This window comes from Anabrus simplex, chromosome 10, assembly GCF_040414725.1.
Source record: "Anabrus simplex isolate iqAnaSimp1 chromosome 10, ASM4041472v1, whole genome shotgun sequence".
In the NCBI taxonomy this organism is placed as follows: Eukaryota; Metazoa; Arthropoda; class Insecta; order Orthoptera; family Tettigoniidae; genus Anabrus; species Anabrus simplex.
Window position 1 is genome coordinate 30,561,970 of NC_090274.1, and position 25,270 is coordinate 30,587,239.

The 25,270-nt window shown below is 39.4% G+C and overlaps 1 protein-coding gene across 2 annotated transcripts; it reads left to right on the forward strand.

Moving 5' to 3' along the window:
* Positions 1-1,928: 1,928 nt before the first annotated feature.
* On the forward strand, positions 1,929-22,222 carry LOC136881940 (uncharacterized). Of its 2 annotated transcripts, XM_067154402.2 has the most exons (4): positions 1,929-2,405; positions 4,039-4,253; positions 12,046-12,218; positions 18,854-19,111. In XM_067154402.2, the coding sequence occupies exons 2-4, from the start codon at positions 4,218-4,220 to the stop codon at positions 19,107-19,109; spliced, it is 465 nt and encodes a 154-aa protein (XP_067010503.2). In that variant the 5' UTR covers positions 1,929-2,405; positions 4,039-4,217; the 3' UTR covers positions 19,110-19,111. The 2 variants fall into 2 exon arrangements, 1 of the variants encoding a protein (XP_067010503.2); XR_010861049.2 differs by lacking the exons at positions 1,929-2,405; positions 18,854-19,111 and adding an exon at positions 21,128-22,222.
* The last annotated feature ends 3,048 nt before the right edge of the window (positions 22,223-25,270 follow it).

Genomic DNA, 25,270 nt, shown 5'->3' on the forward strand with positions numbered 1-25,270 from the left:
AGACCCCCTGGGGCCCCTTACAACAGGCAGGGGATACCATGGGTGTTTATCTACTGCCCCACCCACAGGGAGAGTGAGAGGCGTAGACTTGTATTTTTGATGGATTCAGTTTCAGCTGGTTCTCCTGGTTATGATCACCTAGATCTAGTCGAACATGTGAGTTTTTTTTCAGCATATTCAAAACTTGTCTTGTAGAATGAAACATGTCACTAATTGTTTATAAAGTGCAGGGTTTTTTTTTTTACACGTGTGTTATATTGTGCTAAGTAATTCAACAGACTGGAAAATTAAAAAGTTGTATTAACTTATTTGACACTGAAAACGAATGGCTTGTTTCTTAGCAAAAAACTAGACCTATGATGAAAAGAGATGAAAGTCGTATCCAGGCAGCTAGAAATGGAGATTTTGAGGAGCATGGTTCAGAAAGCAAAAACAGAAAAGTTGAATATGAAGACACAAGGAAACCAATTAAATTGGAAAATATGAATGATAAGATATAGAGGAGCAGGCTGAGTTAGTGAAAGTATAACAAAGTAGAGTTTCAAACTGCAGATGGAGGGGAAGAGGGGTCAAGGAAGACCAAAAACAAGATGGATGGATTTAGTGAAAAACAGCCTTAGAATGTGCAACAGTGAATGAGGAGTGGTGGAAGGACCAAGAAAAGTAGAGAGGAACTGTTTTAGCACCAACCTAGAAATTGGACAAGGGAAAATGATGATGATGATCATTATGATGATATCTTGGGGAAAAAATTGAAACTACCATCATAATTATAATTTTTTTCAATTTGCTTTACATTGCAATGACACAGATAGGTTTTATGGCAAAGATGAGATAGGAAAGGCCTAGGAGTGGGAAGGAAATGGCCATGGCCATAATTAAGATACAGCTTCAGCATTTTCCTCGTGTGAAAATGGGAAACCACGGAAAACCATTTTCAGGGCTGCCAACAGTGGGGTTTGAAATCACTATCTCCCGGATGCAAGCTCACAGCTGTGTGCCCCAAACCGCACGGCCAACTTGCCCAGTCATAACTATAAGCCCTCATAATCACACATTTACACTTCTGTATGCCACTCATATTTTTCAGATGATCTGATTTTTCATATAATGTCTTTCTTTTTCAACCAAATATGAATAAAATTTATTGCAAGTGACACATTTGAAATTATATTTCACTAGTGCAATTATCGCACTGGATCAGCACTTGCAGCAAGGAGTTATAAAAACTTCTACCTTGACCAGGAAAGCCAGACAGTTAAGACGTAGGGACCGCTATTCCTTGTCATGAGTGCTGATTCACATCTGTCCGCGGGGAATTATGGAACGAGCGCATCGAATGTGGTTCGATCCATGACCCCCCAGTCAGAAATCCCTAATAGTCATGAGCAGGTTAAGTATAACACACAATCATGAGTAGGTTAAGTACATCATAAGAAAAGAAGATACAGCAAAACAGTGGAAGTGAGTGATCAAGTGTAAATTAAATATCAGTGCAGTGAATAAGTGCAAAATTACAAATTATAATTAAAAGTATTCTTAAAGCTAGTTTCAACTAGGAACATTCAGTGAGCTAGTGAGTGAAGCAATCTTGAGCAATCAAGTTATTTGTCAGGGAGTGTAGTAAACAGACCAGAAGGTCATGGTTTGAGGCTAAAAGTGGGTGGACCAGTGGAAAACAAGCATGTTTTTGGACACATAGGAAGGTGCTCTGTGTACTAAGAATGCACTTAGTGGTGCAATAATTCCTTCTAGAAAGATTGAGTCGAAGGTTACAGTCACATGTTTGTACAGGAAACAGGTGGGACCACATTTGAAGTAACCAATAGGAAGCTAAAAAGGCAGTGATGTTAGAGAACATTGTATTAGGGGAGAAGTGATAAAAGGGAGTGACAAGGGAGACTCGGGGTCATTCAGTACGGAGCGGCCACTCGGGAGTTGTCACTAGGAAGCAGTCTCTCGGCAGAAAGCAATCATGAAAAGTTAGCAGTCAAAGGAGTTAGCCAGATCAGGGAGCAGTTGAGCCTGCCGAACAGTAGAATTGGTTATCTGTGTCCCTCAGGGTAAAGCACTAAGTCAGTACGTAGAAGGCTCACCGAGTGTTTAAGGGGACCGTAGTCTCAATCCATGTCATCTTAAGAAAGAGTTCTGTGATCGAGTCCTGAACTCATCAGAGAGGAATCCAGAGGAGTCCTACAGCGAGGGAATCGAGAGAGAAGCAAGAAGAAGGGAGCTTTCAATATCCGAGCTAAGTATCTACTAGTTTTAAGAGACTTTAAAGACTGAAGGAAAGTTAAAAGTGTTGTAAAGTGAATTATAGATCTGTGTGTGCTCTAAAGATGTCAGAGACTAACAAACTTATCAATCAAACCAATTTTGAGAAGAGAATATTTTACAGGAGTGCAGTAAAGTGTAATTGCATAGATGATATATTCTAAAATTTATTTGAATAAATCAGAGTAAGATTTTTATGGTGTCCGAAATTGTTTCAATTAAGGTCAATCTGATATTTGTACCCTAGTGCTCAGCCTGTCCTTTCTCTAGGATACGACATCCTACCGTTAGTCCATTGAACTTCAATTAAAGAAATAATTATTTCATCAAAAGCACTGTGTACTGGAATAGCAAACAAAGAACCAGACTTGTCTCTTTCTCATCAATTCCTCAATTCCTTCGGTTTCCTTGTATGACCCATTGTTTGATTTGTCCTCATTCCTAAAATATTTCTTTGTGGTGGTGGTGGTGATTATTGTTTTAAGATGAAGTACAACTGGGCAACTATCCTCTATTAACACTGCCAATCAGAGAGAAAAAATCGAAGGTATTGGTGAAAGAAAGGGCCACGAAGAGCGTGCAAATGAAAGACTCCCTAGGCCTTGAATGATCTAATACCATCGGGGTCAAAAAAGAACAAGAGTTAACCAAGGGAGGTCGGATAGAATAGATGAAAGTGAGGAGCCTGGCACAAGTAAGTGGAAGCAATGCCAAGACTCAGCTAAGGGCCCATGTTCGCCAATCCATGCTCCCAAGTTAAGAGCCCCTGAGTCCGTTTTTAGTCACCCCTTATGACAGGCAGGGGATACTGTGAGTGTTAATTCTAGCGCCCCCACCCACAGGGGGGAACCTCCACACAGCCGTACTACCAGAGGAATAGAGGCTGAGTAGACAATAAGAGAAATGAAAGTTAAGCTGGTAACAGTAGAAGGCAGGAAATAGAAATGAAGTAAAAATAGTACAGACATCTCTCAGGCAACTCGGCCTTACTGTGTGGTCAATCCTGCATGGGTAATATTGTGCTGGCACAGCACACAAGTCCCTACACTGATGTCAAGGACATGGCCTACCTAGAGGGGGTAAAAAATTCTTTGTCTTCTAGTTATAATAATAATAATAATAATAATAATAATAATAATAATAATAATAATAATAATAATAATAATAATAATAATAATAATAATAAGATGAAGAAGAAGAAACCTTGTCTAGCTATTTGCTTTATGTCGCACCAACACAAATAAGTCTTATGGTGATGATGAGATAGGAAAGGCCCAGGAATGGGAAGGAACTGGCCATGGCCTTAATTAAGGTACAGCCCCAGCATTTGCCCGGTGTGAAAATGGGAAACTACGGAAAACCATCTTCAGGGCTGCCGACAGTGGGGTTCGAACCCACTGGAAACCTTGTCTGTTGCACCCTCCTGCTAATCTCCGTGTCCAGCCTTGTAGTCTGCATTAATTTACTCCCTAGGTATTTGAAACCATCAACAATATCAAGGCTTTGATCACCAATTTTCACATTGCCTTTCACTTGTCTTTTTCCTCTTGATATCACCATGCCCTTGCTTTTTCACTGCACTAATTTTCATACCATATTTTTCAATTTTCTCATTCAGTGCATTAAGTTGTTCATGTACTTCTTTGCAGTTCATTCCCCAGACCACAATACTGTCTGAAAATTTTAATAACTTTAATCTCCCTATTCCCTACAGTATGGTACTATTAATATTTATTTATTTATTTAAGTCTGGTCATTTTCCAGGTGTGTTGGTTTTCCGTGTCTGGTGCTGCTACAATCGCCAGGTGGCAAAGATCCTGCATACATTATTTTTTACTATTCCTATTCCTTTGATCATTGTAAGTTTCCCGTACATCAGGAACTATTACGGACACATTGAGCGTCTACAAGATACATCTCACTTATGGACTTACCATTCCTGGATGGGGTTTGGTTTCCTCACACTGTTCTTCATCCTGGTATGTGGTTTGGCATCAATCAATTCCAAACAACCTGGTCTTGTAGATAGAACTGTTTCTAGCAGATGTTTGTTTTACTACTTAGCTTTTATTACTGAAATGGACCAAAAATGTCAATTTTCAATTTATTTTTTATTTATTAGTACAACTCATTGACTATAAGGTCCCAAAGTTTCATGACAAAGGAATTAATGATGGAATAATCGAATACTGAATACTGTTGCATAAAATGAATTTCATTGCAAAGCCTGTATTGTCAATAGTTCAATCGAATACTTTTAATAACAGAATAACCTCCATCTGATTATTAATAATCAAATGAGTTTAAAATATCACTCAGTTCAATAATCGAATACTTTAATAATCAAATAACTTTCATCCAATTAATTACATAATCAAAAAAATAATCAAATGGAAAAATTCACTATTTAATTGCCTCAGTGATTTGAATGGAGTTTTGGATGTTTGTCCAACCCTTGTCCCGTTTCCCTACGGGGTCGGGTATGAGGTGAGATGAATTTGTCGTGGCGGTTTTTTATGACCGGATGCCCTTCCTGACGTCAACCTCATCAGAGGAGTTAATGAGAGATGAAATGAATGACGTGATATATTATAGTAGGGAGAGGGTGAAACCCGGTGCCGGCACATAGCCTACTCCTGTCGAATAGCACCAAGGGGTCTGCTCAAGGCTTAACGTTCCCATCCGACGGACGAATCACCATCAACAGCGTCATATGCCCTCACTCCATATGAGCACTGCGGAGAGGTTTGGAATTTAATCCAGGCTTTTGGCACGCAATCTAGTGATTAGAAATTGTATACCACCACCTCCCCTACCCTGCCGGCCAACATTCTGATGGTGAAATTTTTTTCGACCAACGGGACTCGAACCGGCTAACCTCGGTGTTAGACCGTTTTTAGACTTCAGCGCCTTAACGATCATGGCCACCAGGCGGGCTGAATGGAGTTTTGGATCAATAATCAAAAAAATAATTGAATAGAATGAATATTCACTGTCCTTTACTTCATTCATTCGAATGGAGTTTCAAATGAATAATCAAAAAATATTCACTATCTGATTGCCTCATTCATTCAATTATCATTATAGACTGTTATGCCTTTCAGCGTTCAGTCTGCAAGCCTCTGTGAATTTACTAAACGTCGCCACGATCCTCGATTTGCAACTAGTGTTGTGGCCTCATTTAGTTCTATACCTCTTATCTTTAAATCATTAGAAACCGAGTCTAACCATCGTCGTCTTTGTCTACCCCTACTTCTCTTACCCTCCACAGCAGAGTCCATTATTATCCTAGGTAACCTATCCTCCTCCATTCGCCTCACATGGCCCCACCACCGAAGCCGGTTTATGCGTACAGCTTCATCCATCGAGTTAATTCCTAAATTAGCCTTTATCTCCTCATTCCGAGTACCTTCCTGCCATTGTTCCCACCTGTTTGTACCAACAATCATTCTTGCTACTTTCATGTCTGTTACTTCTAACTTATGAATAGGATATCCTGAGTCCACCCAGCTTTCGCTCCCGTAAAGCAAAGTTGGTCTGAAAACAGACCGATGTAAAGATAGTTTCGTCTGGGAGCTGACTTCCTTCTTACAGAATACTGTTGATCGCAGCTGCGAGCTCACTGCATTAGCTTTACGACACCTTGATTCAATCTCACCTACTATATTACCATCCTGGGAGAACACACAACCTAAATACTTGAAATTATCGACCTGTTCTAGCTTTGTATCACTAATCTGACATTTCATTCAAATGAATTTAAAAAAATCAAATGAGAAAATAATCAAATAATTAAATAAAATGAATTAATAGTATAAACTATTATTTTGTATTCAATTATCCCATCACTCAAAGGAATTAGTCAACTCACATTTTAAACCTGATGAAACATGGAAACATGCGTGGCCTCAATCACACCCTCCCGGCATTGTCAACATCAGGCATCCTACTACAAAGTTGCCTGGGTTCAACCTTCCTCGTGCCACCTGGACCACACTTAACAGGACACACTGCGGAGTCAGAAGAAGTGCTTCTGCTTTACATCAGTGAGGCTGGAAAGACTCTCCAGCTTGTGACTGTGGTGCTGAAGTGCAAACCATCGTGCACATTCTGAAGGACTGCCCTCTGTGAGCTTTCGCTGGTTCCATCCAACACACATAGTGTGACCCCTGAGACACACTCTTGGTTGGAAGAGCTGGACTATCACCTGTAAGAGACTGAAAGCCATCCACATTAGAGATAGGAAGTTCATATTCACAGGACATGTGCATTTGTATGTTCTGAAGAAATGATTAGCATTTGAACCATGTCGGCCCTCAGGTTCAAGGTCCACATCAATATCTCAAAGCACCACCACGACTGGTAAAATGTGCCTGTGGCTCTCGTCGCTATAAACTGAAGGTAATGGGTCAGTGTAAATTGAGCAGACATGCAAGATGCCTCGCAGACGTATGCGAGAACCGTGCCATTAAATGAATGAATTTGAAAGAGGGCGCATTATTGGCATGAGAGAACGTGATGCATCCATCTAGAAAATTGCTGCTCATGTACGATGAAGTGTGTCGGCAGTGCAACGGGTGTATACAGAATGGTTCACAAAAGGCTGTAGAACACGACGAGATGGATATGGTCGCACCACCCAGACCACCCCCCGAGAAGATCGACACCTCATTCAAATGGGATTGCAGGACAGATCTGCATCCTCCTTAGCTCTGGCGCAACAGTGGAACAGTGTAACACATCGTCCACTATCAGGAGTGACAGTCCATCACCGTTTATTACGGTCTCGGTTACTAGCGCGTCGTCCACTTCTCCGCCTACCTTTCACTAAGGTGCATAAACATGCTAGACTGCAATGGTGTATGGAACGATGTCACTGGGGACAGGAATGGCAGGAGATAGTGTTTTCGGACGAATTCAGGTTCTGTTTGTTTGAAAATGATGGCCATATTCTGGTTCGCCACAGACAGGGGGAGAGGCATCACATTAACTGCATTAGCACAAGACATACATGCTATTTGGTACAACCACAAATCACAGTTGGTGCATGTCCAGGGTACTGTGGCCAGTTTGACCTACATGAATGATACCCTGAGACCCGTAGCCATACCCTTTCTGCACGACACTCCAGACGTCATATTTCAGCAGGACAATGAGTGACCACATGTTGCTGCATGAACACGTGCCTTCTTGTTGTCACAGGATGTCAGACTGTTGCCCTGGACCGCACAACCACCGGACTTGTCGCCAATCGAGAATGTGTGGGATATGGTGAAACAACCGTCTGAGCCACTCAGCCCAGTAAACAGAAGCTTAGTACAATTTACGAACATCAAGCTGGTCGTCATCGATAGAGCGGATATACGTCTCTAACTCAGCCCAGAATTCATCTTGTTCTCTGACCAAACAACCTAGCTTTGGTGCGGAGCACAAGACAATATGCACAGTTGTTGAGACGGTGACCACGTGCATGCTCAGGCAGTGAGAGGTGTGGTCAACTGAACAAACACTGTCTCGCAACCTCTCACAAATGGCAACTGCTAAACCATTTTGGTTAGATGTTATACCGTAGTATAAGAGTTTGTATCCTTCATCAATGTTAATAAACTTAACCATGATAGGTTAATATTGTGTTTGGTCCGTATTGACTGGTCTGAATGTATAATATAACTATTTATAATAGTTTATTTAAATCCGCCTTGATCAATACACTCATTAAATGAAAGAAACATTATTTATTAAACCATACATGTTTCGGGAAATCTCAAGCATTCCCTTCATCAGTGGTTAGATCAAAGAATAACACAATTTGACACAATCTTTTGTTTTACAATTTGAAGGAGTATAGTGTCCCAATACACCATATCAAAGAGTAAAGAGAACTTATGAAATATTATAAAAATGATCAATACATACAATTTTGGTTGAACTGAATGAGAATACTATATAAATTTAGGATCTTCAAGTTTTTCTTCTTTTCTTCTTCTTTTTGTTCCTTAAATGATTATATGCTAGCCTAAACAGTGGGTTATCTTCTGCACTTTTCTCATTTAAACTTGATTCCCGAAACATGTATAGTTTAATAAATAGTGTTTCTTTCATTTAATGAGTGTATTGATCAAGGCGGATTTAAATAAACTATTATAAATAGTTATATTATACATTCCTTCATCAATTTCGCGGATCTATGCACCTTTACACTTAGCTTCCAAGATACAGGTGGATCAATTCGTTATCACTCGAGCGAATCAGCCATCTCATGGTTCCTTCCTGTTAATGTGCAGACACTGATAGTTGCAAATCGTGTAAATTTAACTTGACCCTGCTTCTTTAGCCTGTGTGGTCTTAGGCAGGAAGTCCTTGCTCGTTTATCACCCCAATCAGGTGAGGTTGTGATGTGTCACCTACAGGGGATTCCCTAGCTACTACAATGTGAAAGACTCGATGCATATTGATGCGTCATTTAGATCTCGGTTTGACGCCTGCCTCCTCCTTTATCCAGGCTTGGGACTGGCACCAGGGTGTCCATGGTATTGTCCTGGTGGCGGAGTTTAAAAACTGGGTTTTACCTCTGGGCTAGAAAACACTTTCAGATTCTGTATATCCTTGAACTTGCCACTGGAGACCTTCAGCTGTCTGAATAGAGACATACATAGATAAAATGAATTTACTTCACTGATATTAGAACACTGCCTATTTTCTTACATTGACCAGCAGAAAAGTAATTTATTGCAACCTGTTCGATGAAATCACTGTTAATATTAATGTGACCATGACCAACTATTCTAAGAACCTCTTCAAACTACTTCAATACAGATACTGTTATGGTGGACTACAAAATTGAAGTTTTCCTGGAATTATCAACATTTTCCCTGTTGCACCTGGAATTGTAAAGTTACTCAAATCACTCTGCAGCATTCATATGCAGGGTGAAGCCAAAAACCGATCCTGGTACTAAAAAGAAATTTTAAAAAGTTACAAGTACGTGTATGGAATCCTACACATGAACATTCAGTCATGTAACTAAAGCTCAATAAGTGGAGAATTTGCAGTTGATTCACTGTTAAAACAGAGAAAATGCAGGGTGAATTATATAGACTGGCTGGTTTTCAAAACAATCCCATTTCTGTATGGCAGAAGATAGGAAGATGAATCAACATTCCAAATATGAAAAAACTATGGGAGACTCACTCAACATCACAACAGATGTTGGAAATGACCTCCATCCTTCTGTAGACACAACCATAACCGTTGCTCCATGCTTCTGGCAGTTTAGTGCAACATGTCCTCATCTACTCCATTGATTTCAGTACTGATGTTGGCCTTCAAATTTTCAATAACTCTTCATACCTAGTCCATTTCAATACACGTTATCCTTGAGATAACCCCACAGGAAATAATCTAGTGTTGTTAAGTCTGGTAAACTTGGTGGCCGCAAATTCTTAGAGATCACTCTGTCTTCAAAGAAGCTGTTGATCAGAGCAAGAGACTCATAGATGTGTTCCCCTGTGGGTGGGGGCGGTAGAATAACACCCACGGTATCCTCTGCCTGTCGTAAGAAGCGACTAAAAGGGGCCCAGGGGCTCTGAACTTTGGAGCGTGGGTTGGCGACCACGGGGCCCTTAGCTGAGTCTGGCATTGCTTCCACTTACTTGTGCCAGGCTCCTCACTTTCGTCTATCCTATCCGACCTCTCTTGGTCAACTCTTGTTCTTTTCCGACCCCAACGCTATTAGATTTGCGAGGGTTAGGGAGTCTTTTATTTTCACGCCCTTTGTGGCCCTTGTCTTACTTTGGTCGATATCTTCATTTTTCGAAGTGTCGGATCCCTTCCATTTTTTCCTCTGATTATTGTTATATAGAGGATGGTTGCCTAGTTGTACTTCCTCTTAAAACAATAATCACCACCACCACCACTCATAGATGTGTGCTGAAAATAACCCTGAGCTATCTCAATGTCAACTAGCTACATTCATATCTGAGAAGAAGAACGGACCTGCTGTTCAGTTTGCTGCGACAGCACACAAAACTATTTTTATTTTGCTATTTGCTTTACATCGCACCGACACAGATAGGTCTTATGGCGACCTGGGATAGGAAAGGCCTAAGAATGAGAAGGAAGTGGCCGTGGCCTTAATTAAGATACAGCCCCAGTATTTGTCTGGTGCGAAAATGGGAAACCACAGAAAACCATCTTCAGGGCTGCCGACAGTGGGGTTTGAACCCACTATCTCATGATTACTGGATTCTGGCCGCACTTAAGCGACTGCAGCTATCGAGCTCGGTCTTCTACGAGTGCAGTGGAGGGGTCTTTCATGAATACCGTGTGGATTCCATGCGGCCAAAATGTGGGTATTTTGAAAATTCCCTTAACCTCTCAGTTTGAGTCAGGCCTCATCTGTGAACCACATGATGTTCTGAATTACAGGTAGCCATACTGTAAAATCCAAAACCACGTGCAATAACAGACTTTTTCATTCCTTATCTAGCTCCTTCAATTTGTGAATGGCAGTCACCTAGTATGGCCACAGTTTCTTTCCTCTAGTCATTTTCTTGACATATGGAATACCCCGCCTCCTGAGACAAATGGCATAACGATTTCCTAGAAGATCAAAGCAATCTGCCATGTCTGCTAAATCATATGTGCAATGCTTGCCAGACTCGCTCAACAAAGACCCAGTGGTTTCCAACTATTTCACTATAGCCAGTATCATGTCTCTTGCACACATTGTACTGTTTCCTGAATGCCATTTACGTGGCTACAACGGACTTTGTTATTGAATAATTTTTCACTAAAAACGTGCGCTGAGGCAATGTGTACTGCATCTTGAGCGAAAGTATGGTAAAATAACAAGCAAGAGTGAGGAAACAATTAATGCTTCTTCTTCTTCTTCTTCTTCTTCTTCTTCTTCTTCTTCTTCTTCTTCTTCTTCTTCTTCTTCTTCTTCTTCTTCTTCTTCTTCTTGCTAATATGTTTCTGCTTATCCAGGTCGTTCACAGATCCTATTCCAATCTTTTACTTTTCCCCACAGTCTATTGTTCATCACTGTCTGCCATTGTAGTCCTCTCCGATTTATGTCATCTTACATCTTGTTCGTGGCCTTCTTCCATATTCTGTCCATTCCAGAGCTCTTCTTGGTAATCATTCTTGTCCTATTCTTTTGACGTGGCTGAACCATTTCAGCCTATTTCTCTCCATAGTTTCTTTTAGTGGGTTGATCTGTAGCGTGTATTGCATTGTTTTATTTCTTATCTTGTCCCTCCGCATTTTACCCAAGATCCCTTGCAGAAAGCTCATCTCTGTCACTTGTTATCTACTCATATCTTCCAACATTCTGAGCCATAAGTCAATATTGGCAAATGATATGATTTATATGTCATGATTTTTGGTTTGGTAGGTAATTTCCAATTTCTAATTATGCCTGATACACAGTAATAAAATTTTGAGCAAAATTTCTTCTTTGATGTTTCCTTTCCCTATTAGCTTACTACCTAGATTATGTTGGCAAATGTTTGTAAGCTGATCTCCCAGAGTTTCTTCACATTTAGAAAGCAATCACATCTTCCTATCTGCTATAAAATGGAAATGGGGTAATTTTGATAAACACCTGGTTCATATAAATAACCCTGTATATGTTAACTTGAGGTAAACATGTATGAATTCTAGTCTAAGAAATAGTTATGAAATACAATGATAGGCTGATTAACTTCCTTGAATGTAAAATTCTGTATGAAATTCATCAAATGTTCTAATTAGATTATGCTATTCCAGGTCATTTCAGGTCTTGCTGTATTTGAAGGCCTGGCCTTTTATGACCGCTTTGACACAATGGAGATCAGAGCAAGATTTGTCACCTACCACAATATATTGGGTGTCATATTCTTCCTTATGTCCGTGGGTCTTATCATCAGCGGTGTTACAGAATATGCTGGAATACCACTGAAGTAAGTATCTTATCGTACAGCATAACTGGGCTTATGCTTGTAAACATTACAGAAATGTATATGAAACTCATAAACATAATATCAATTAATTGTATATGCATTCAAAGGTCCTTACAGAGTGTTTAGGGACACACTTACAAAGTAGTATATCAGCTCTTGGCCCTATACATTCATGAACAGTTTTTTTTTTTGCTAGTTGCTTTACGTCGCACCGACACAGATAGATCTTATGGCGATGATGGGATAGGAAAGGCCTAGGGGTAGGAAGGAAGTAGCCATGGCCTTAATTAAGGTACAGCCTCAGCATTTGCCTAATGTGAAAATGGGAAACCATGGAAAACCATCTTCAGGGCTGCTGACAGTGGGATTCCAACCCACTATCTCCCAGATGCAAGCTCACAACCACGCGCCCCTGACCGCATGGCCAACTCGACTGGTCTCTCTGGCCAGTGAGGGTGTGGTATGCAACAGTGAGGACATCAGACCTCATACGGACTGTATAAGTAACAGTTGACCACAGAATGGGTAAGACAAGACCTTAGAGCATTTGATCATGACCATATTATCAGCACTAGATGCACGGGCCACTCCATCTCTGAACTCGTGCAGGCTTTCCAAGGGCCACTGTATCGAGAGTGTATCGTGAGGACATGAATTTGGGCGAAAGCAGTGCCGCCAGTGTCAGCTGTTTCAGTATACAATGCGTCAATATCAGGGGCTGACGTTGGCTAGCTTTGATCAAAAGAGAAGATAGAAGGGCCAAAGTGCAGCAAATAGCTCATCAATTCAATGCTGGACAAGAAAGACTTGTGAACAACGATACAATGCATAACCATCTCTTCGCTATGGGGTACAGAAGCAAGCGTCCCGTGATGACACCTCTGCTGAACACCCGTCACAAGCCACAATGACTAACAGAGGCAACGGAACACTGTCATTGGATGTTCAAAGCATTGCAGATGGTGGCCTGGACAGATGAGTCTATGTTTCAGTTATATACGCTGATGGCCAGGTATGAGTGCATCATTAACCACATGAGGCAATGGATCCTTCTTGCCAACAGGGTACAGTTCAGGCCGGTAGTGGTGATGGTGGTATCCTCGTATGGATATTGTTCACATGGGATATAATTAATCTCGTGTAGCCTCCGAAGAGGCCTGGTGCAGGTCTTTCAAGTTGATGCCATATAGGTGACCTGTGCGTCTGAGAATGGGGTCCTACCTCACATGATTTATAATACTGAAGACAGCACAAGCACCCAGCACCCGAACCATAGGAATGAACTAACGAAAGTTAAAATACCCGACACGGCCGGGGATCGAACCCGGGACCCCTTTGTCCAAAGGCTAGCATGCTAACCATTTAGCCATACAGCTAGACTTCACCTGGGATGAAATAGGACCCCTGGTACATCTGACAACGTCCCTCACTGGGGACCATTACAGGATTACTCATTAAAATGAGGGCAATTGGACTAGGAAAAAAACAAACAGTAGTTGAATGAGTAGCTGACAGATCATGTTTACCCCTTTGTGCACCTCCAGCACCCTACAGGTGACCTGTACCTACAGCAAGACAATGCTCCAGCCCAACACTCCCAAACTGTGGCTGACTGGTTTGATGAGCTCTCCATAAATGTGAAGATGCTTGCCTGGCCACCGAGGATTCCAGACCTCAGTTCCATTCAGCACATCTGTGGATGCTCTTAAGAGTTATGTGCGTATCCTGGAATCTGCTCCAATCAATCTTCGTGGATTACAGGAGGCTGTACAGTTGGTGTATCTAATTCAATTGGTCACAAGTGTACTTCCATCAACTAGAGCTCGGAAGTTCAAGAAAAATATATTTTTTTTTCTTGAGTGCCCAAAGACGAGGCCCAACATAATTTATGTTCATTTTTGTCATTTTTTGCCCTTTTTTTAGGTCTTAACAGCTTTTTTCAAATTTGCCTTCTTTCAACTTCATTTGTACTGCCCATTCTCAATTCGAATCATTAGTTCATCGAACACCTCTTAAATATCTTTTCTGTTGTAAGAGAGAAAATGACATAAAAATGAAGTGAAAGTGGTGGTGGTGATTTTTGTTTTAAGAGAAAGTACAATGAGGTAATCATCCTCTCTGAACAAATTAGTGGGAAAGAAATTGAAAATTATTTATTCAACAATGGAATTTGGAAACACAGTACAAAATAAAACAAATGAATGAAGAAAGAAACTAGTGCTTGAAAAAAAACCCAGGGGTGCAAGATAAGTGAAATATTGAATGGAGAAATTTTTGATGTGTTTTTGAAGAGGAAGATCTCATTTGTTTCAAGTATGAACCCTTAACATCCGTTGATGTGGAGAGAAGTTTCTCGATGTTCCACAATGTGCTGTCTAAAAACCGATGATCCTTTACACCTAAGAACCTGGTAATAATTATTGTGATACACTGCAAAGCCAACTGAGTTAAGGTTTTCGAATTCCAATTTCTGTAACCCTGGTGTGGTTAAGCCGAATATGATTCCAGTTATACTAATTTCAATTTCTTTCTCCATGGTGGGTTTGCTGAATTCATTCTAGGTGGAAAAAAAAACATTTCAGTCTAAATTCTGCAAGTACTTTTCCCAAAAAACATTGAATTCCTTTTTTTTAAATCATGTTAATCTAAAAATATATAATATCTGAAAGAAGAATTATATCACTTTTTTTTTTTTTTTTACGTCACACCGACACAGATAGGTCTTATGGCGACGATGGGAGAGGAAAGGCCTAGGAATGGGAAGGAAGTGGCCGTGGCCTTAATTAAGATACAGCCCCAGCATTTGCCTGGTGTGAAAATGGGAAACCACAAAAAACCATCTTCAGGGCTGCCGACAATGGGGTTTGAATACACTATCTCCCGGATGTGAGCTCACAGCCGCATGCTACTAACTGCATGGCCAATTCGCCTGGTTCTCATATTCTTGCACTGTATGTTGCATACCAACAGAAGTTTGCATTTAAAAACATTATATTCTTTCATTAACTATGTAATTAAAACTAAAATAATGAATGAATTTGGATCACATTTTTATGTCCTTTTTGTCAGTTCTAGGTCCTTTTCTGGATTTTTTAGGTATTTTTTTTAGGTCTTCAACTTCCAAGCCCTAGTCACAACATTAAGTACTCGTATATCAGTACTTTGAAAATGGAGTTTTTTCAGTGAAAACCAGATAACTGTCCGTTTATCCATTGACAATTTATGACCATTTCGTCATGTAGTCAAAACCCCTTAAACCCCTTGGCCTTTTAAGGGAAAATATCTTAACTTTTGATTTGTTATAGTTAGTTAATTGCAATCTCATGTACAGCCATATAAAAACCAAGACCATCAATCAATGAACAATGATCTTCATTTAGGGCTGTCACCCAAGTGGCACATTCTCTATCCATTGATTACATAGCCTACTTGTGACCAGGCAAGTTGGCCGTGCGGTTAGGGTCACGCAGCTGTGAGCTTGCATCCGGGAGATAGTGGGTTCGAACCCCACTGTCGGCAGCCTTGATCTTGTGGTTTCCCATTTTCACGCCAGGCAAATGCTGGGGCTATACCTTAATTAAGGCCACAGCTGCTTCCTTCCCACTCCTAGGACTTCCCTGTCCCATCGTCGCCGTAAGACCTATCTGTGTGGGTACGACATAAAGCAAAAAAAAAAAAACAACTCTTTGTAAGTGCTTTCAAAGAACTTAGAAATTTATCAAACATTTCCCTTAATAAATTATTCCAATCCCTTATTCCTCATCCTATAAATTAATATTTGCCCCAATTTGTCCTCTTAAATTCCAACTTTATCTTCATATTATGATCTTTCATACTTTTAAAAGTTCCACTCAAGCTTATTCATTTACTAATACCATTCCATGCCATCTCTTCACTGACAGCTCAGAACACACTGCTGATCATACAGTAGCCTCAAAAGAAATAATAGTGTGTGATATTGGAACAACGAATATGAGATTTATAAACTGTACATCCTGCTTAGTCTTCCCAGTCAAAAGTTGACAACGTTTTTGTAACACCTCTATCTTGTCAGAAATCACCAAGAACAAATCGTGCTGATTTCCTTTGTATCTTTTCAAGTTCTTGTATCAAGTAACCATGATGTGGGTTTTTATATAATGGAATCATACTCTAATTGGGATCTTACCAGAGACTTACACGTCCTCTCATGTGCAACCTTACTACAACCCCTAAATACCCTTATAACCATATGAAGAGTATTTACAACCACTTTACAGTGATTATCGTAATGAGGATCTTTCCTTACATTAACACCCGAGTACTTGCATTTATCCCCGTGAGGTACTTTCACCCCATTTACCAAAATACCATTGCCTGCTGACTATCTCACAACATTCTGAAAGTCTTTTACCCTTTAACTTATTTAATAATAATGTTATTATTTTTATGTCCCACTAACTAATACGGTTTTTGGAGATGCCGAGGTGCTGGAATTTTGTCCCATGGGTATTCTTTCACTTGCCAGTAAATCTACCGACATGGGGCTGACATATTTGAGCATTATCAAATACCACTGGACTGAGCCAGAATCGTGTAACTTATTTGCTAGGTACTCTATACAGTATAATATTTGCAAAAAATCTTGCCTATAATTGCAGTTCTTTACTCCTATAATTTATACATTTAAAAAACATAAAGATCCAATAATACTGCACTGTGAGACTCCCCTCTCCCCTGCAACTTTTTATTGCTACAGGATCAGATAGCACTTCACGTACACTAATTCTCTATTTTCTACTAATTTAGTCACACATTCAACCACTTTTGTTTTGCCTAGTGCATTAGCCCTCATTTTCATCAGTAATCTCCCATAATCTACCCTGTCTTGTTCAACATCTTTATCATCTGATGGCCAGGCAGGCATCAATTTTTGAAAATGAGACAAAGTCTCTCATGGTACATAGGCACTGCTGGTGGCTCCAAGTAGCCTACGCAGTGACCCCCACAGTATGTACTAGCCATGCATCTTGGTCGGTATGCTATTTACCAACTGATGAACCCAACTTAGCACACTGGGGAAAAATGCTGGCAACCAGGAACGAGCTAGGGTGAAAATTTATAATGTCCAATAACGGACCAACTATACTGAGATAGTAACAGATACAAACTCGTTTTATCTTGAACTACAATATATTAAAAAGGCCAATGTCTCTGAGAAATATTAAACAAACAGTTAATATTAAATAAAAATAAGCCCTTGCCAATAATGTTAGACAAGGATTAAAGACCTGGTATTTTTTAAATTATTTTTTACATTTGGCTTAACATCGCACCAACACAGATAGGTCTTATGGTGATGATGGGATAGGAAAGGCCTAAGAGTGTGAAGGAAGCGGCCGTAGCCTTAATTAAGGTACAGCCCCAGCATTTGCCTAGTGTGAAAATGGGAAACCATGGAAAACCATTTTCAGGGCTGCCGACAGTGGGGCTTGAACCCACTATCTCCCCAGTATCAGTAATGCGTGTCTGTGAATAAGTCGTAGATCAAATATGTTATTAAGATATATGTTAGAGAGCACTGTGTGTGAAGAAGAATCAAATAAGCACTTAAATGTAGTACGGAGTAAGTACTTGAAGAGTTCAGTTGTAGTTTATTAGGCACTGTATAATTATAGAGATTAGCACTTCATATCAATAGATCCAAATATAATGAAGTCGTAGATCAAATATGTCAAATACGTATTGAAAAGTACAGAGTAAGTTCTTGAAGAATTCAGTTGAAGTTTATGAGGCACGGTATAATTTTAGAAATTAGCACTGTATAATTTTTGGATCTATCAACACGTAGTGCTAATTTCTAAAATTATACAGTGCCTCATAAACTACAACTAAAAATACGACCGGGCGAGTTAGCTGTGTGGTTAGGGGCGTGCAGCTGTGACCTCGCATCCGAGAGATAGTGGGTTCGAATCCCACTGTTGGCAGCCCTGAAGATGGTTTTCCATGGTTTCCCATTTTCACACCAGGCAAACGCTGGAGCTGTACCTTAATTAAGGCCATGGCCGCTTCCTTCCCATTCCTAGGCCTTTCCTATACCATTGTCGCCATAAGACCTGTGTTGGTGCGACGTTAAGCAAAAAAAAAAAAAGTACTTGACTTTAGACTTCTACATAACTTTGAAATCTCAATACACAGTGCTCCCTTACGTGTTATAGTGCTCCATAACTGCATCTGAATGCATCATCTAAACTTCATTTTTACCTGTGCATCTTATTTGTGTTTTTTGGCTATATTTCAATGCACAGTGCTCGTTAAAGATGTTAGTGCTTCACTAGCAGAAACCAAACAGGGTTATTTAAACTTTGCATTTTATTTTTCTATGCAGTATTTTACACTTATTTGTAATTGGCTGATGATGACCATGAATACTGGTCGACTCTGGTACCAATTTTAATTAACTAGAAATGTAAACTCACATTTCTTATTTTTAATAGTATTGAAAATTGGAACCATTATACACCTTCTTTTAACTTAATACTGAACATCACTGATAGACTATTTTAACCTATAGCAGATCCCAGGGGTCTTGGTACTCCACTGTATTCAGCTAGATGAATTTTCAGATATAATCAACTTTGTCTCTTGCTCTGCAGCATCATGCAGAAATCAAACACGTCTACGAAGTTCGCAGAGGTCAACAATATTTTTACATTTTCTAACGATACAGAAGATGCCTCTCAGGATCCCTTTGTGTGGAAGCATTACTTTAAGAGACATGCAGCCACCAGAATGGTCACTCTTCTCTACGTATGTTCCACCATCCCCGTCATGTATGCACTTACTAAGGAAGAGTTCAGGTATCGGGGACGGATTATTCTCACTTTGGACAGAGAACTGAGTCAGACATGAACTATTCCAGTGTATAATTTAGTATTCTACAGCCAAATGGAAGAAATAAAATGTTTATTTAAAAAATACTATGCTGTTATCTGTCTCTTAAGTTACTATTTCTCTACATATGGCAAATGTCAAAAAGATAAAATTTTATGCAAAAAATAAAATATTATGCATATTATAGAAATCTTCCATTTTTTGCTCTTATTGTTTGATTACTAAGTGGTTACTTATGAGACATCTACATAATATTTTAAAATGTATTTTCTCAAGTATATATATTTAAGGGGACAGTCTAGAGACAAAAATTGGTATTTTGATCATTTTGGTGAAAATATTTTTATGGTTGAAATTGAAAGGATTGAGTTTCTTCTTTCTTGTCACAAAGTTATCCCGCTGAATTCAAAAAATTGATCACTTACGGAATGCTTTTTTTTGCCAGTCTGCACACAGCAAAGGCAATTAAACTGAACAAGCTGGACTGAAAGGAACAGCAACACCATAGTGCTGAGAGAAGTAAATAAAAAGAGGTCTCATCAGAGAAATAGAGAAACAGAAGATGAAATTGTTTATTTAGCAATGTAACGATACACAAGCTTCATTTGCAACACCACAGCTTTCATTTTCCCACCAATAATAATTTTTCATATTCTTCCCATTTTTCTCCCATAAATATTCTGCCAAATGTAACAAAAGTTGTATGGTATATGTATCACAGCTATATTAGGAAACCTGCATATGGAATTTTTGATTGCAGAATTTTTTAAAATAGTAAGGATCATTAAATCCAAAGTTTTAGAACATAAAAATGACACAAACTTTAGTACAAAATATCTCCTTATATAAATTACAGAAAAATCAATGCACAGTGCTTTTTAAAGTAGTAGTTTATACCTAATCTCTAATTTTCGTAAACATCTCAATTAAATTTCATATAAAAATGGAATTCAAAATATCAAAAAATTATTTTTGGAAGAACTATTAATTGTATATGAAACGAATTTTCATGATATTCCTACTTTTATTTAGGCAACATTTCCACAAAGTTTCATGAAAATCCATGCATTAAGTAAAATTATCCGTTTATCTCTAGGCTGTCCCCTTAACCAATTTCAAAAATAAAACTGGGAATTTAGGAAAACTTCATAATTGCCATATTAAAAAAAAAAAAGATAGCCAAAAAGATCCTCTTACTAAAGGCTATGCCTAGCTGCTGCAACAAACTTTCTCTGTACATTGCCAGCATCTTTACCTCTCAAAAGAGGTGCAGTTCATTCGAATCCTGTGGTTCTTGATGTATGAAAGTCTTCGCTACCATTTTTCCTTTTTTCTAAAAAGTTTCCCTCTCATGATGTTTCAAATGAATGTTGCCAATTTCATCCAATTTCTTCTCTGATGAGACCTCTCTTTATTTACTTCTCTCAGCACTATGGTGTTACTGTTCCTTTCAGTCCAGCTTGTTCAATTTAATTGCCTCCAAAACCACATCTTGGCTGTTTCTACCTTGTCCTTTTCTTGTTTTTCCAAGGTCCTTGTTTTGCTCCCATAGGTTAGTACACCTACACAAGATTAGTTCCATTCTGCGAGTTAGAAAAAATAGTAATACAGATACTGAGGGACTCTCTGCAAATCATTCACTTCCATCTGTACCTGAGAACGTGATTGACATTCCTCCCCCACTAACCCTGGGAAAAAAGAATATAACAGCTTCAATGATTAAATTTTCACTTCTTGATATTTTAAAACTCCATTGAAATTGAAACTGTATTCCGGATCCAAATGGTCACCCTCATTGGAGGATGGATGATTTATTTCTTTAATAAATCTCTCTCTCTTTACTTTGTTTAACATTTTTTATTTTTTTTATTTTGAAGTGCATTCGTTTTAATCTTTCATGTTTTGATTATCCTTAGTAATAATACTTCCATTTTTCCATGTCTTATAGCTGCTTCCTGTCAATGTTATTCTTTGTTTACAATCATTGCCTTAGTCTTTTCAGTGTTAATTTTGAGTTTTAATTTGCCTAAAACTAGAGGACACTTGAAGCAGTCAAGTCACACTTTCTGAAAGCTACCATGGGAATATCAAAATACACAAAATCTCGACTAACATATGAACATACAGAGTTACCATGCAAGACAGAGTAAAGAAAAGAGACTAAATCTGGGTCGACTTTTATACAACGGAGAACATGGACAAAAACTAACCAAGACCTACGACGCTTTGTACACTCGATGGCGGTTTCACCACCATAAGTTGTGTAAAACCAAGTGCTTCCATGACCCAGACGAATCCTGTATATGTAAATTATGCGGTGTGAAATGCAGCCAATACCACGAATGTACTTGTACAAATCTGAGATCTTTTAGTGTGATCTATTGTAAAAGCGAGTGATGACAGTGTACAGGATAATTCTAGTTTGTTCTCGATTCTATGCACAATTTGTGTGCTGTATCTTCAGATAAATAAAATGATCATTTATGGCAACCCATTCACATCGTCCTCTTTCTTAAAAAATAGTGATATCATCTGCAATCTCACGCTGTGTAATCGTATTTCATTTACTTTACTTTTGTGTTCTTCTTCTATGTACAGATTGAACAAGTACACTGCAGTACAATTTTATTGTTTTCAATTTTTTTTTTTCTTTAAAGATTTCCTAAAGTTCAATTGAATAGCATGTGATGGAAAATCATAGTTGTAGAGTATATTGCAGACAACTACAGAGATGCAGAGAGAGTCTTCACTGAAGAATGGCAGAAAGACAGCCAGAGATGGAAAGCCCTGATACATCACCCAGCCCAGAGGAAAGCCTGGAAATGGGATGTGAAGTAGAAGAAGAAGAAATAATTTTGATCTTTGTGTAGTTCTCCCATTTATTCTAGTAGAGTATTATTTTTTTAACCGAACAAGTGGCTGTGCGGTTTGGGCCACGTAGCCATCAGCTTGCATTCAGGAGATGCTGGGTTTGAACCCCACTGTTGGCAGTTCTAAATATGGTTTTACCTGGTTTCCCATTTTCACACCAGGCAAATGCTGGGGCTGTATCTTAATTAAGGCCACAGTTGCTTCTTTCTCACTCCTAGCTCTTTCCAGTCCCGTCGTCGCCGTAACACCTATCTATGTCGGTGCGACATAAATGATACATACATACATACATACATACATACATACATACACTACAGACCATTATGCCTTGCACTGTTCAGTCTGCAAGGCTCTGTGAATTTACTAAACGTCGCCACTAGTGCCGTGGCCTCGTTTAGTTTTATCCTCTTATCTTTAAATTGTTAGGAACTGAGACTAACCATCGTCGTAAATCATGTAATTATTTACCTTCATTATATCTAATAGATTTAAACTATTTCCTAAAGTATCAAAAACTTTCGTGCTTCATACACCTAGGTCTTGGTCTCCCTCTACTTCTCTTACCCTCCTTAACAGAGTCCATTATTCTCCTAGGTAGTCTATCCTTCTCCGTTCGCCTCACACGACCCCACCACTGAAGGCGGTTTATGCGTACAGCTTCATCCATCGAGTTCATTCCTAACTTAGCTTTTATCTCCTCACTGTGAGTACCCTCCTACCATTGTTTCCACTGCTTTGCACCAGCAATCATTCTCGCTACTTTCATGTCCGTTACTTCTAACTCGTAGCGTAACGGTTAGCACTATTAGATGCTGTCCTCGGAGGCCCGGGCTCGATTCTCGTTACTGCCAGAAATTTAAGAATGGCAGGAGGGCTGGTATGTAGTTGAAATGGTACATGCAGCTCACCTTCAATGGGGGTGTGCCTGAAAAGAGCTGCACCACCTCAGGATGAGAACACGAGTTTACTATTTACTTATGAATGAGTCCACGTAAAACGGATTGTAAAAAACAAGTTATTACCTGATGCTGACAATTAGAAGATTTTAAGGAAGAAATCAACATTGCCTTAATATCCATTGCGTTAGGATTAAACTAGTAAATACTAATTAATAATTCAGTAATTAACCCTTAGAGTACTGTAGAATCACTCTACTTAAGCCCGCCTGGAGGCCATGATCGTTAAGGCGTTGAAGTCTAAACTGTCTAACACCGAGGTTAGCCAGTTCGAGTTCCGTTGGTCGAAAAAATTTCACCATCAGAATGTTAGCCGGCAGGGTAGGGGAGGTGGTGGTATACTATTTTTAATCACTAGATTGCATGCTAAAAGCTTGGATTCAATACCAAACCTCTCCGCAGTGCTCATGCGGAGTGAGGGCACATGATGCTCTCGTCCGTCGGATGGAGACGTTAAGCCTTGAGCAGAGCCCCTGGTTCTATACGACAGGAGAAGGCAATGTGCCGGCACCGGGTTTCACCCTCTCCCTACTATCATATATCACGCCATTCATTTCATCTCATTAACTCCTCTGATGAGGTTGACGTCAGGAAGGGCATCCGGTCATAAAAACCCGCCACAACAGATTTATCTCACCTCATACCCGACCCCGTAGAGAAACGGGACAAGGGTTGGACAAACAACAACAATAGAATCACTACTTGTCCTAAACCAAATTACCCTTATTATAGTAACCTGACAACAGAAACAAAAATCTACCCTTAGTTGTTACATAATTATTGTTAATAATAGCCATGATTGAATGGCAACTATACAGGATGTCTCACTTAATTCTGTGTCCACCTCCGTAGCGTAATGGTTAGCACTACTAGCTGCTGTCCTCAGAGGCCTGGATTCAATTCCTGGTACTGTCAGACATTTAAGAATGACACGAGAGCTGGTATGTGGTTAAAATAGCACATACAGCTCATCTCCATTGGGGGTGTGCCTGAAAACAGCTGCACTTCCCACCACCCCACCCCAAATGAGGACCCATATATACTTTACCTAATTCTGTGACCTCAAATATTTTTGAAATTAAACAAAATGTGAAACATCTAATTGCGCAGGAATGCACCCATTTAAGGGTCTCACACAATTGAAAGGCGTGCACCATCCAGAAAATTAAATATCACTTTCAACAGAATGTTACGTTTTTGGAACATGCAAGTTGTTTCAAGCAAACTGAAAACAAGAAGTACAATTAGTGATAACACAGTAACATAATTACTTGGTATCCCTATTCTAAGCCACATACCTTTTGAAATGTGCAGACTTTTAAAGGGTGCCAACTAAGGTACTATTTCTGATTATTTTTTAAATGATATTAACATTCCAATCTGATATGAGGTATCAGAAAAGTAATTTTATGGCACAACATTCTTAGTTTAAGTTTTGTAATTAGAATAAATTAGTAGAGCATAAGATTCTGCATCTGTACATACCATAATCCAACTTTCAGCAAAAAGTAACGTGTTATTAAAAGTAGACCACAGACATAAAATTAGATGCATTTATTCTTTCAAAGACACACTGGAAATATTAAGAAAAAGAGCTTTAATTTTGAGACCAATGTGAGTACTATTGGTTTAGTTATTCCTTCAGATGAACTTTTAAAAAAGTTGCTGCTTAGTATTGAAAATGAAATGTCGTATGGCTTTTAGTGCCGGAATATCCCAGGACGGGTTTGGCTCGCCAGGTGCAGGTCTTTCTATTTGACGCCCGTCGTGATGAGGATGAAAAATGATGAAGACAACGTATACACCCAGCCCCCGTGCCGTAGGAATGAACCAATTAAGGTTAAAATCCCCAACCCGGCCGGGAATCGAACCCGGGACCCTCTGAACCGAAGGCCAGTACGCTGACCGTTCAGCCAACGAGTCGGACGCTGCTTAGTATTAAATATGTATGACCATTATCTTTCACAACGATATTGAGAAAAGTTTCAACTGCTGAAATTGGCATCAAATGACTGTCATATTCACCATTTGATGACCAGAGCTCCATTTGTTGGCATGAGTTCGAACTACTGTACATCCATCTCCAAGTTTTGTTGCCTTTCACAGTGACACTGAGAAAGCAAGAATGTTTGGTAGGCTGAGACTGGCACCAAATATAGGTTACAAGAACAATACGATGACGACCATTATATTTGAACACACTATTCATTTCACATTTTCAATTACTTTTCACATGGTCATTTTGACTGTCAGGACAGTAATATACATACAGACTGTTATGCCTTTTAGCGTTCAGTCTGAAAGCCTCCGAGAATTTACTAAACGTCGCCACAATCCTCGATTTGCAACTAG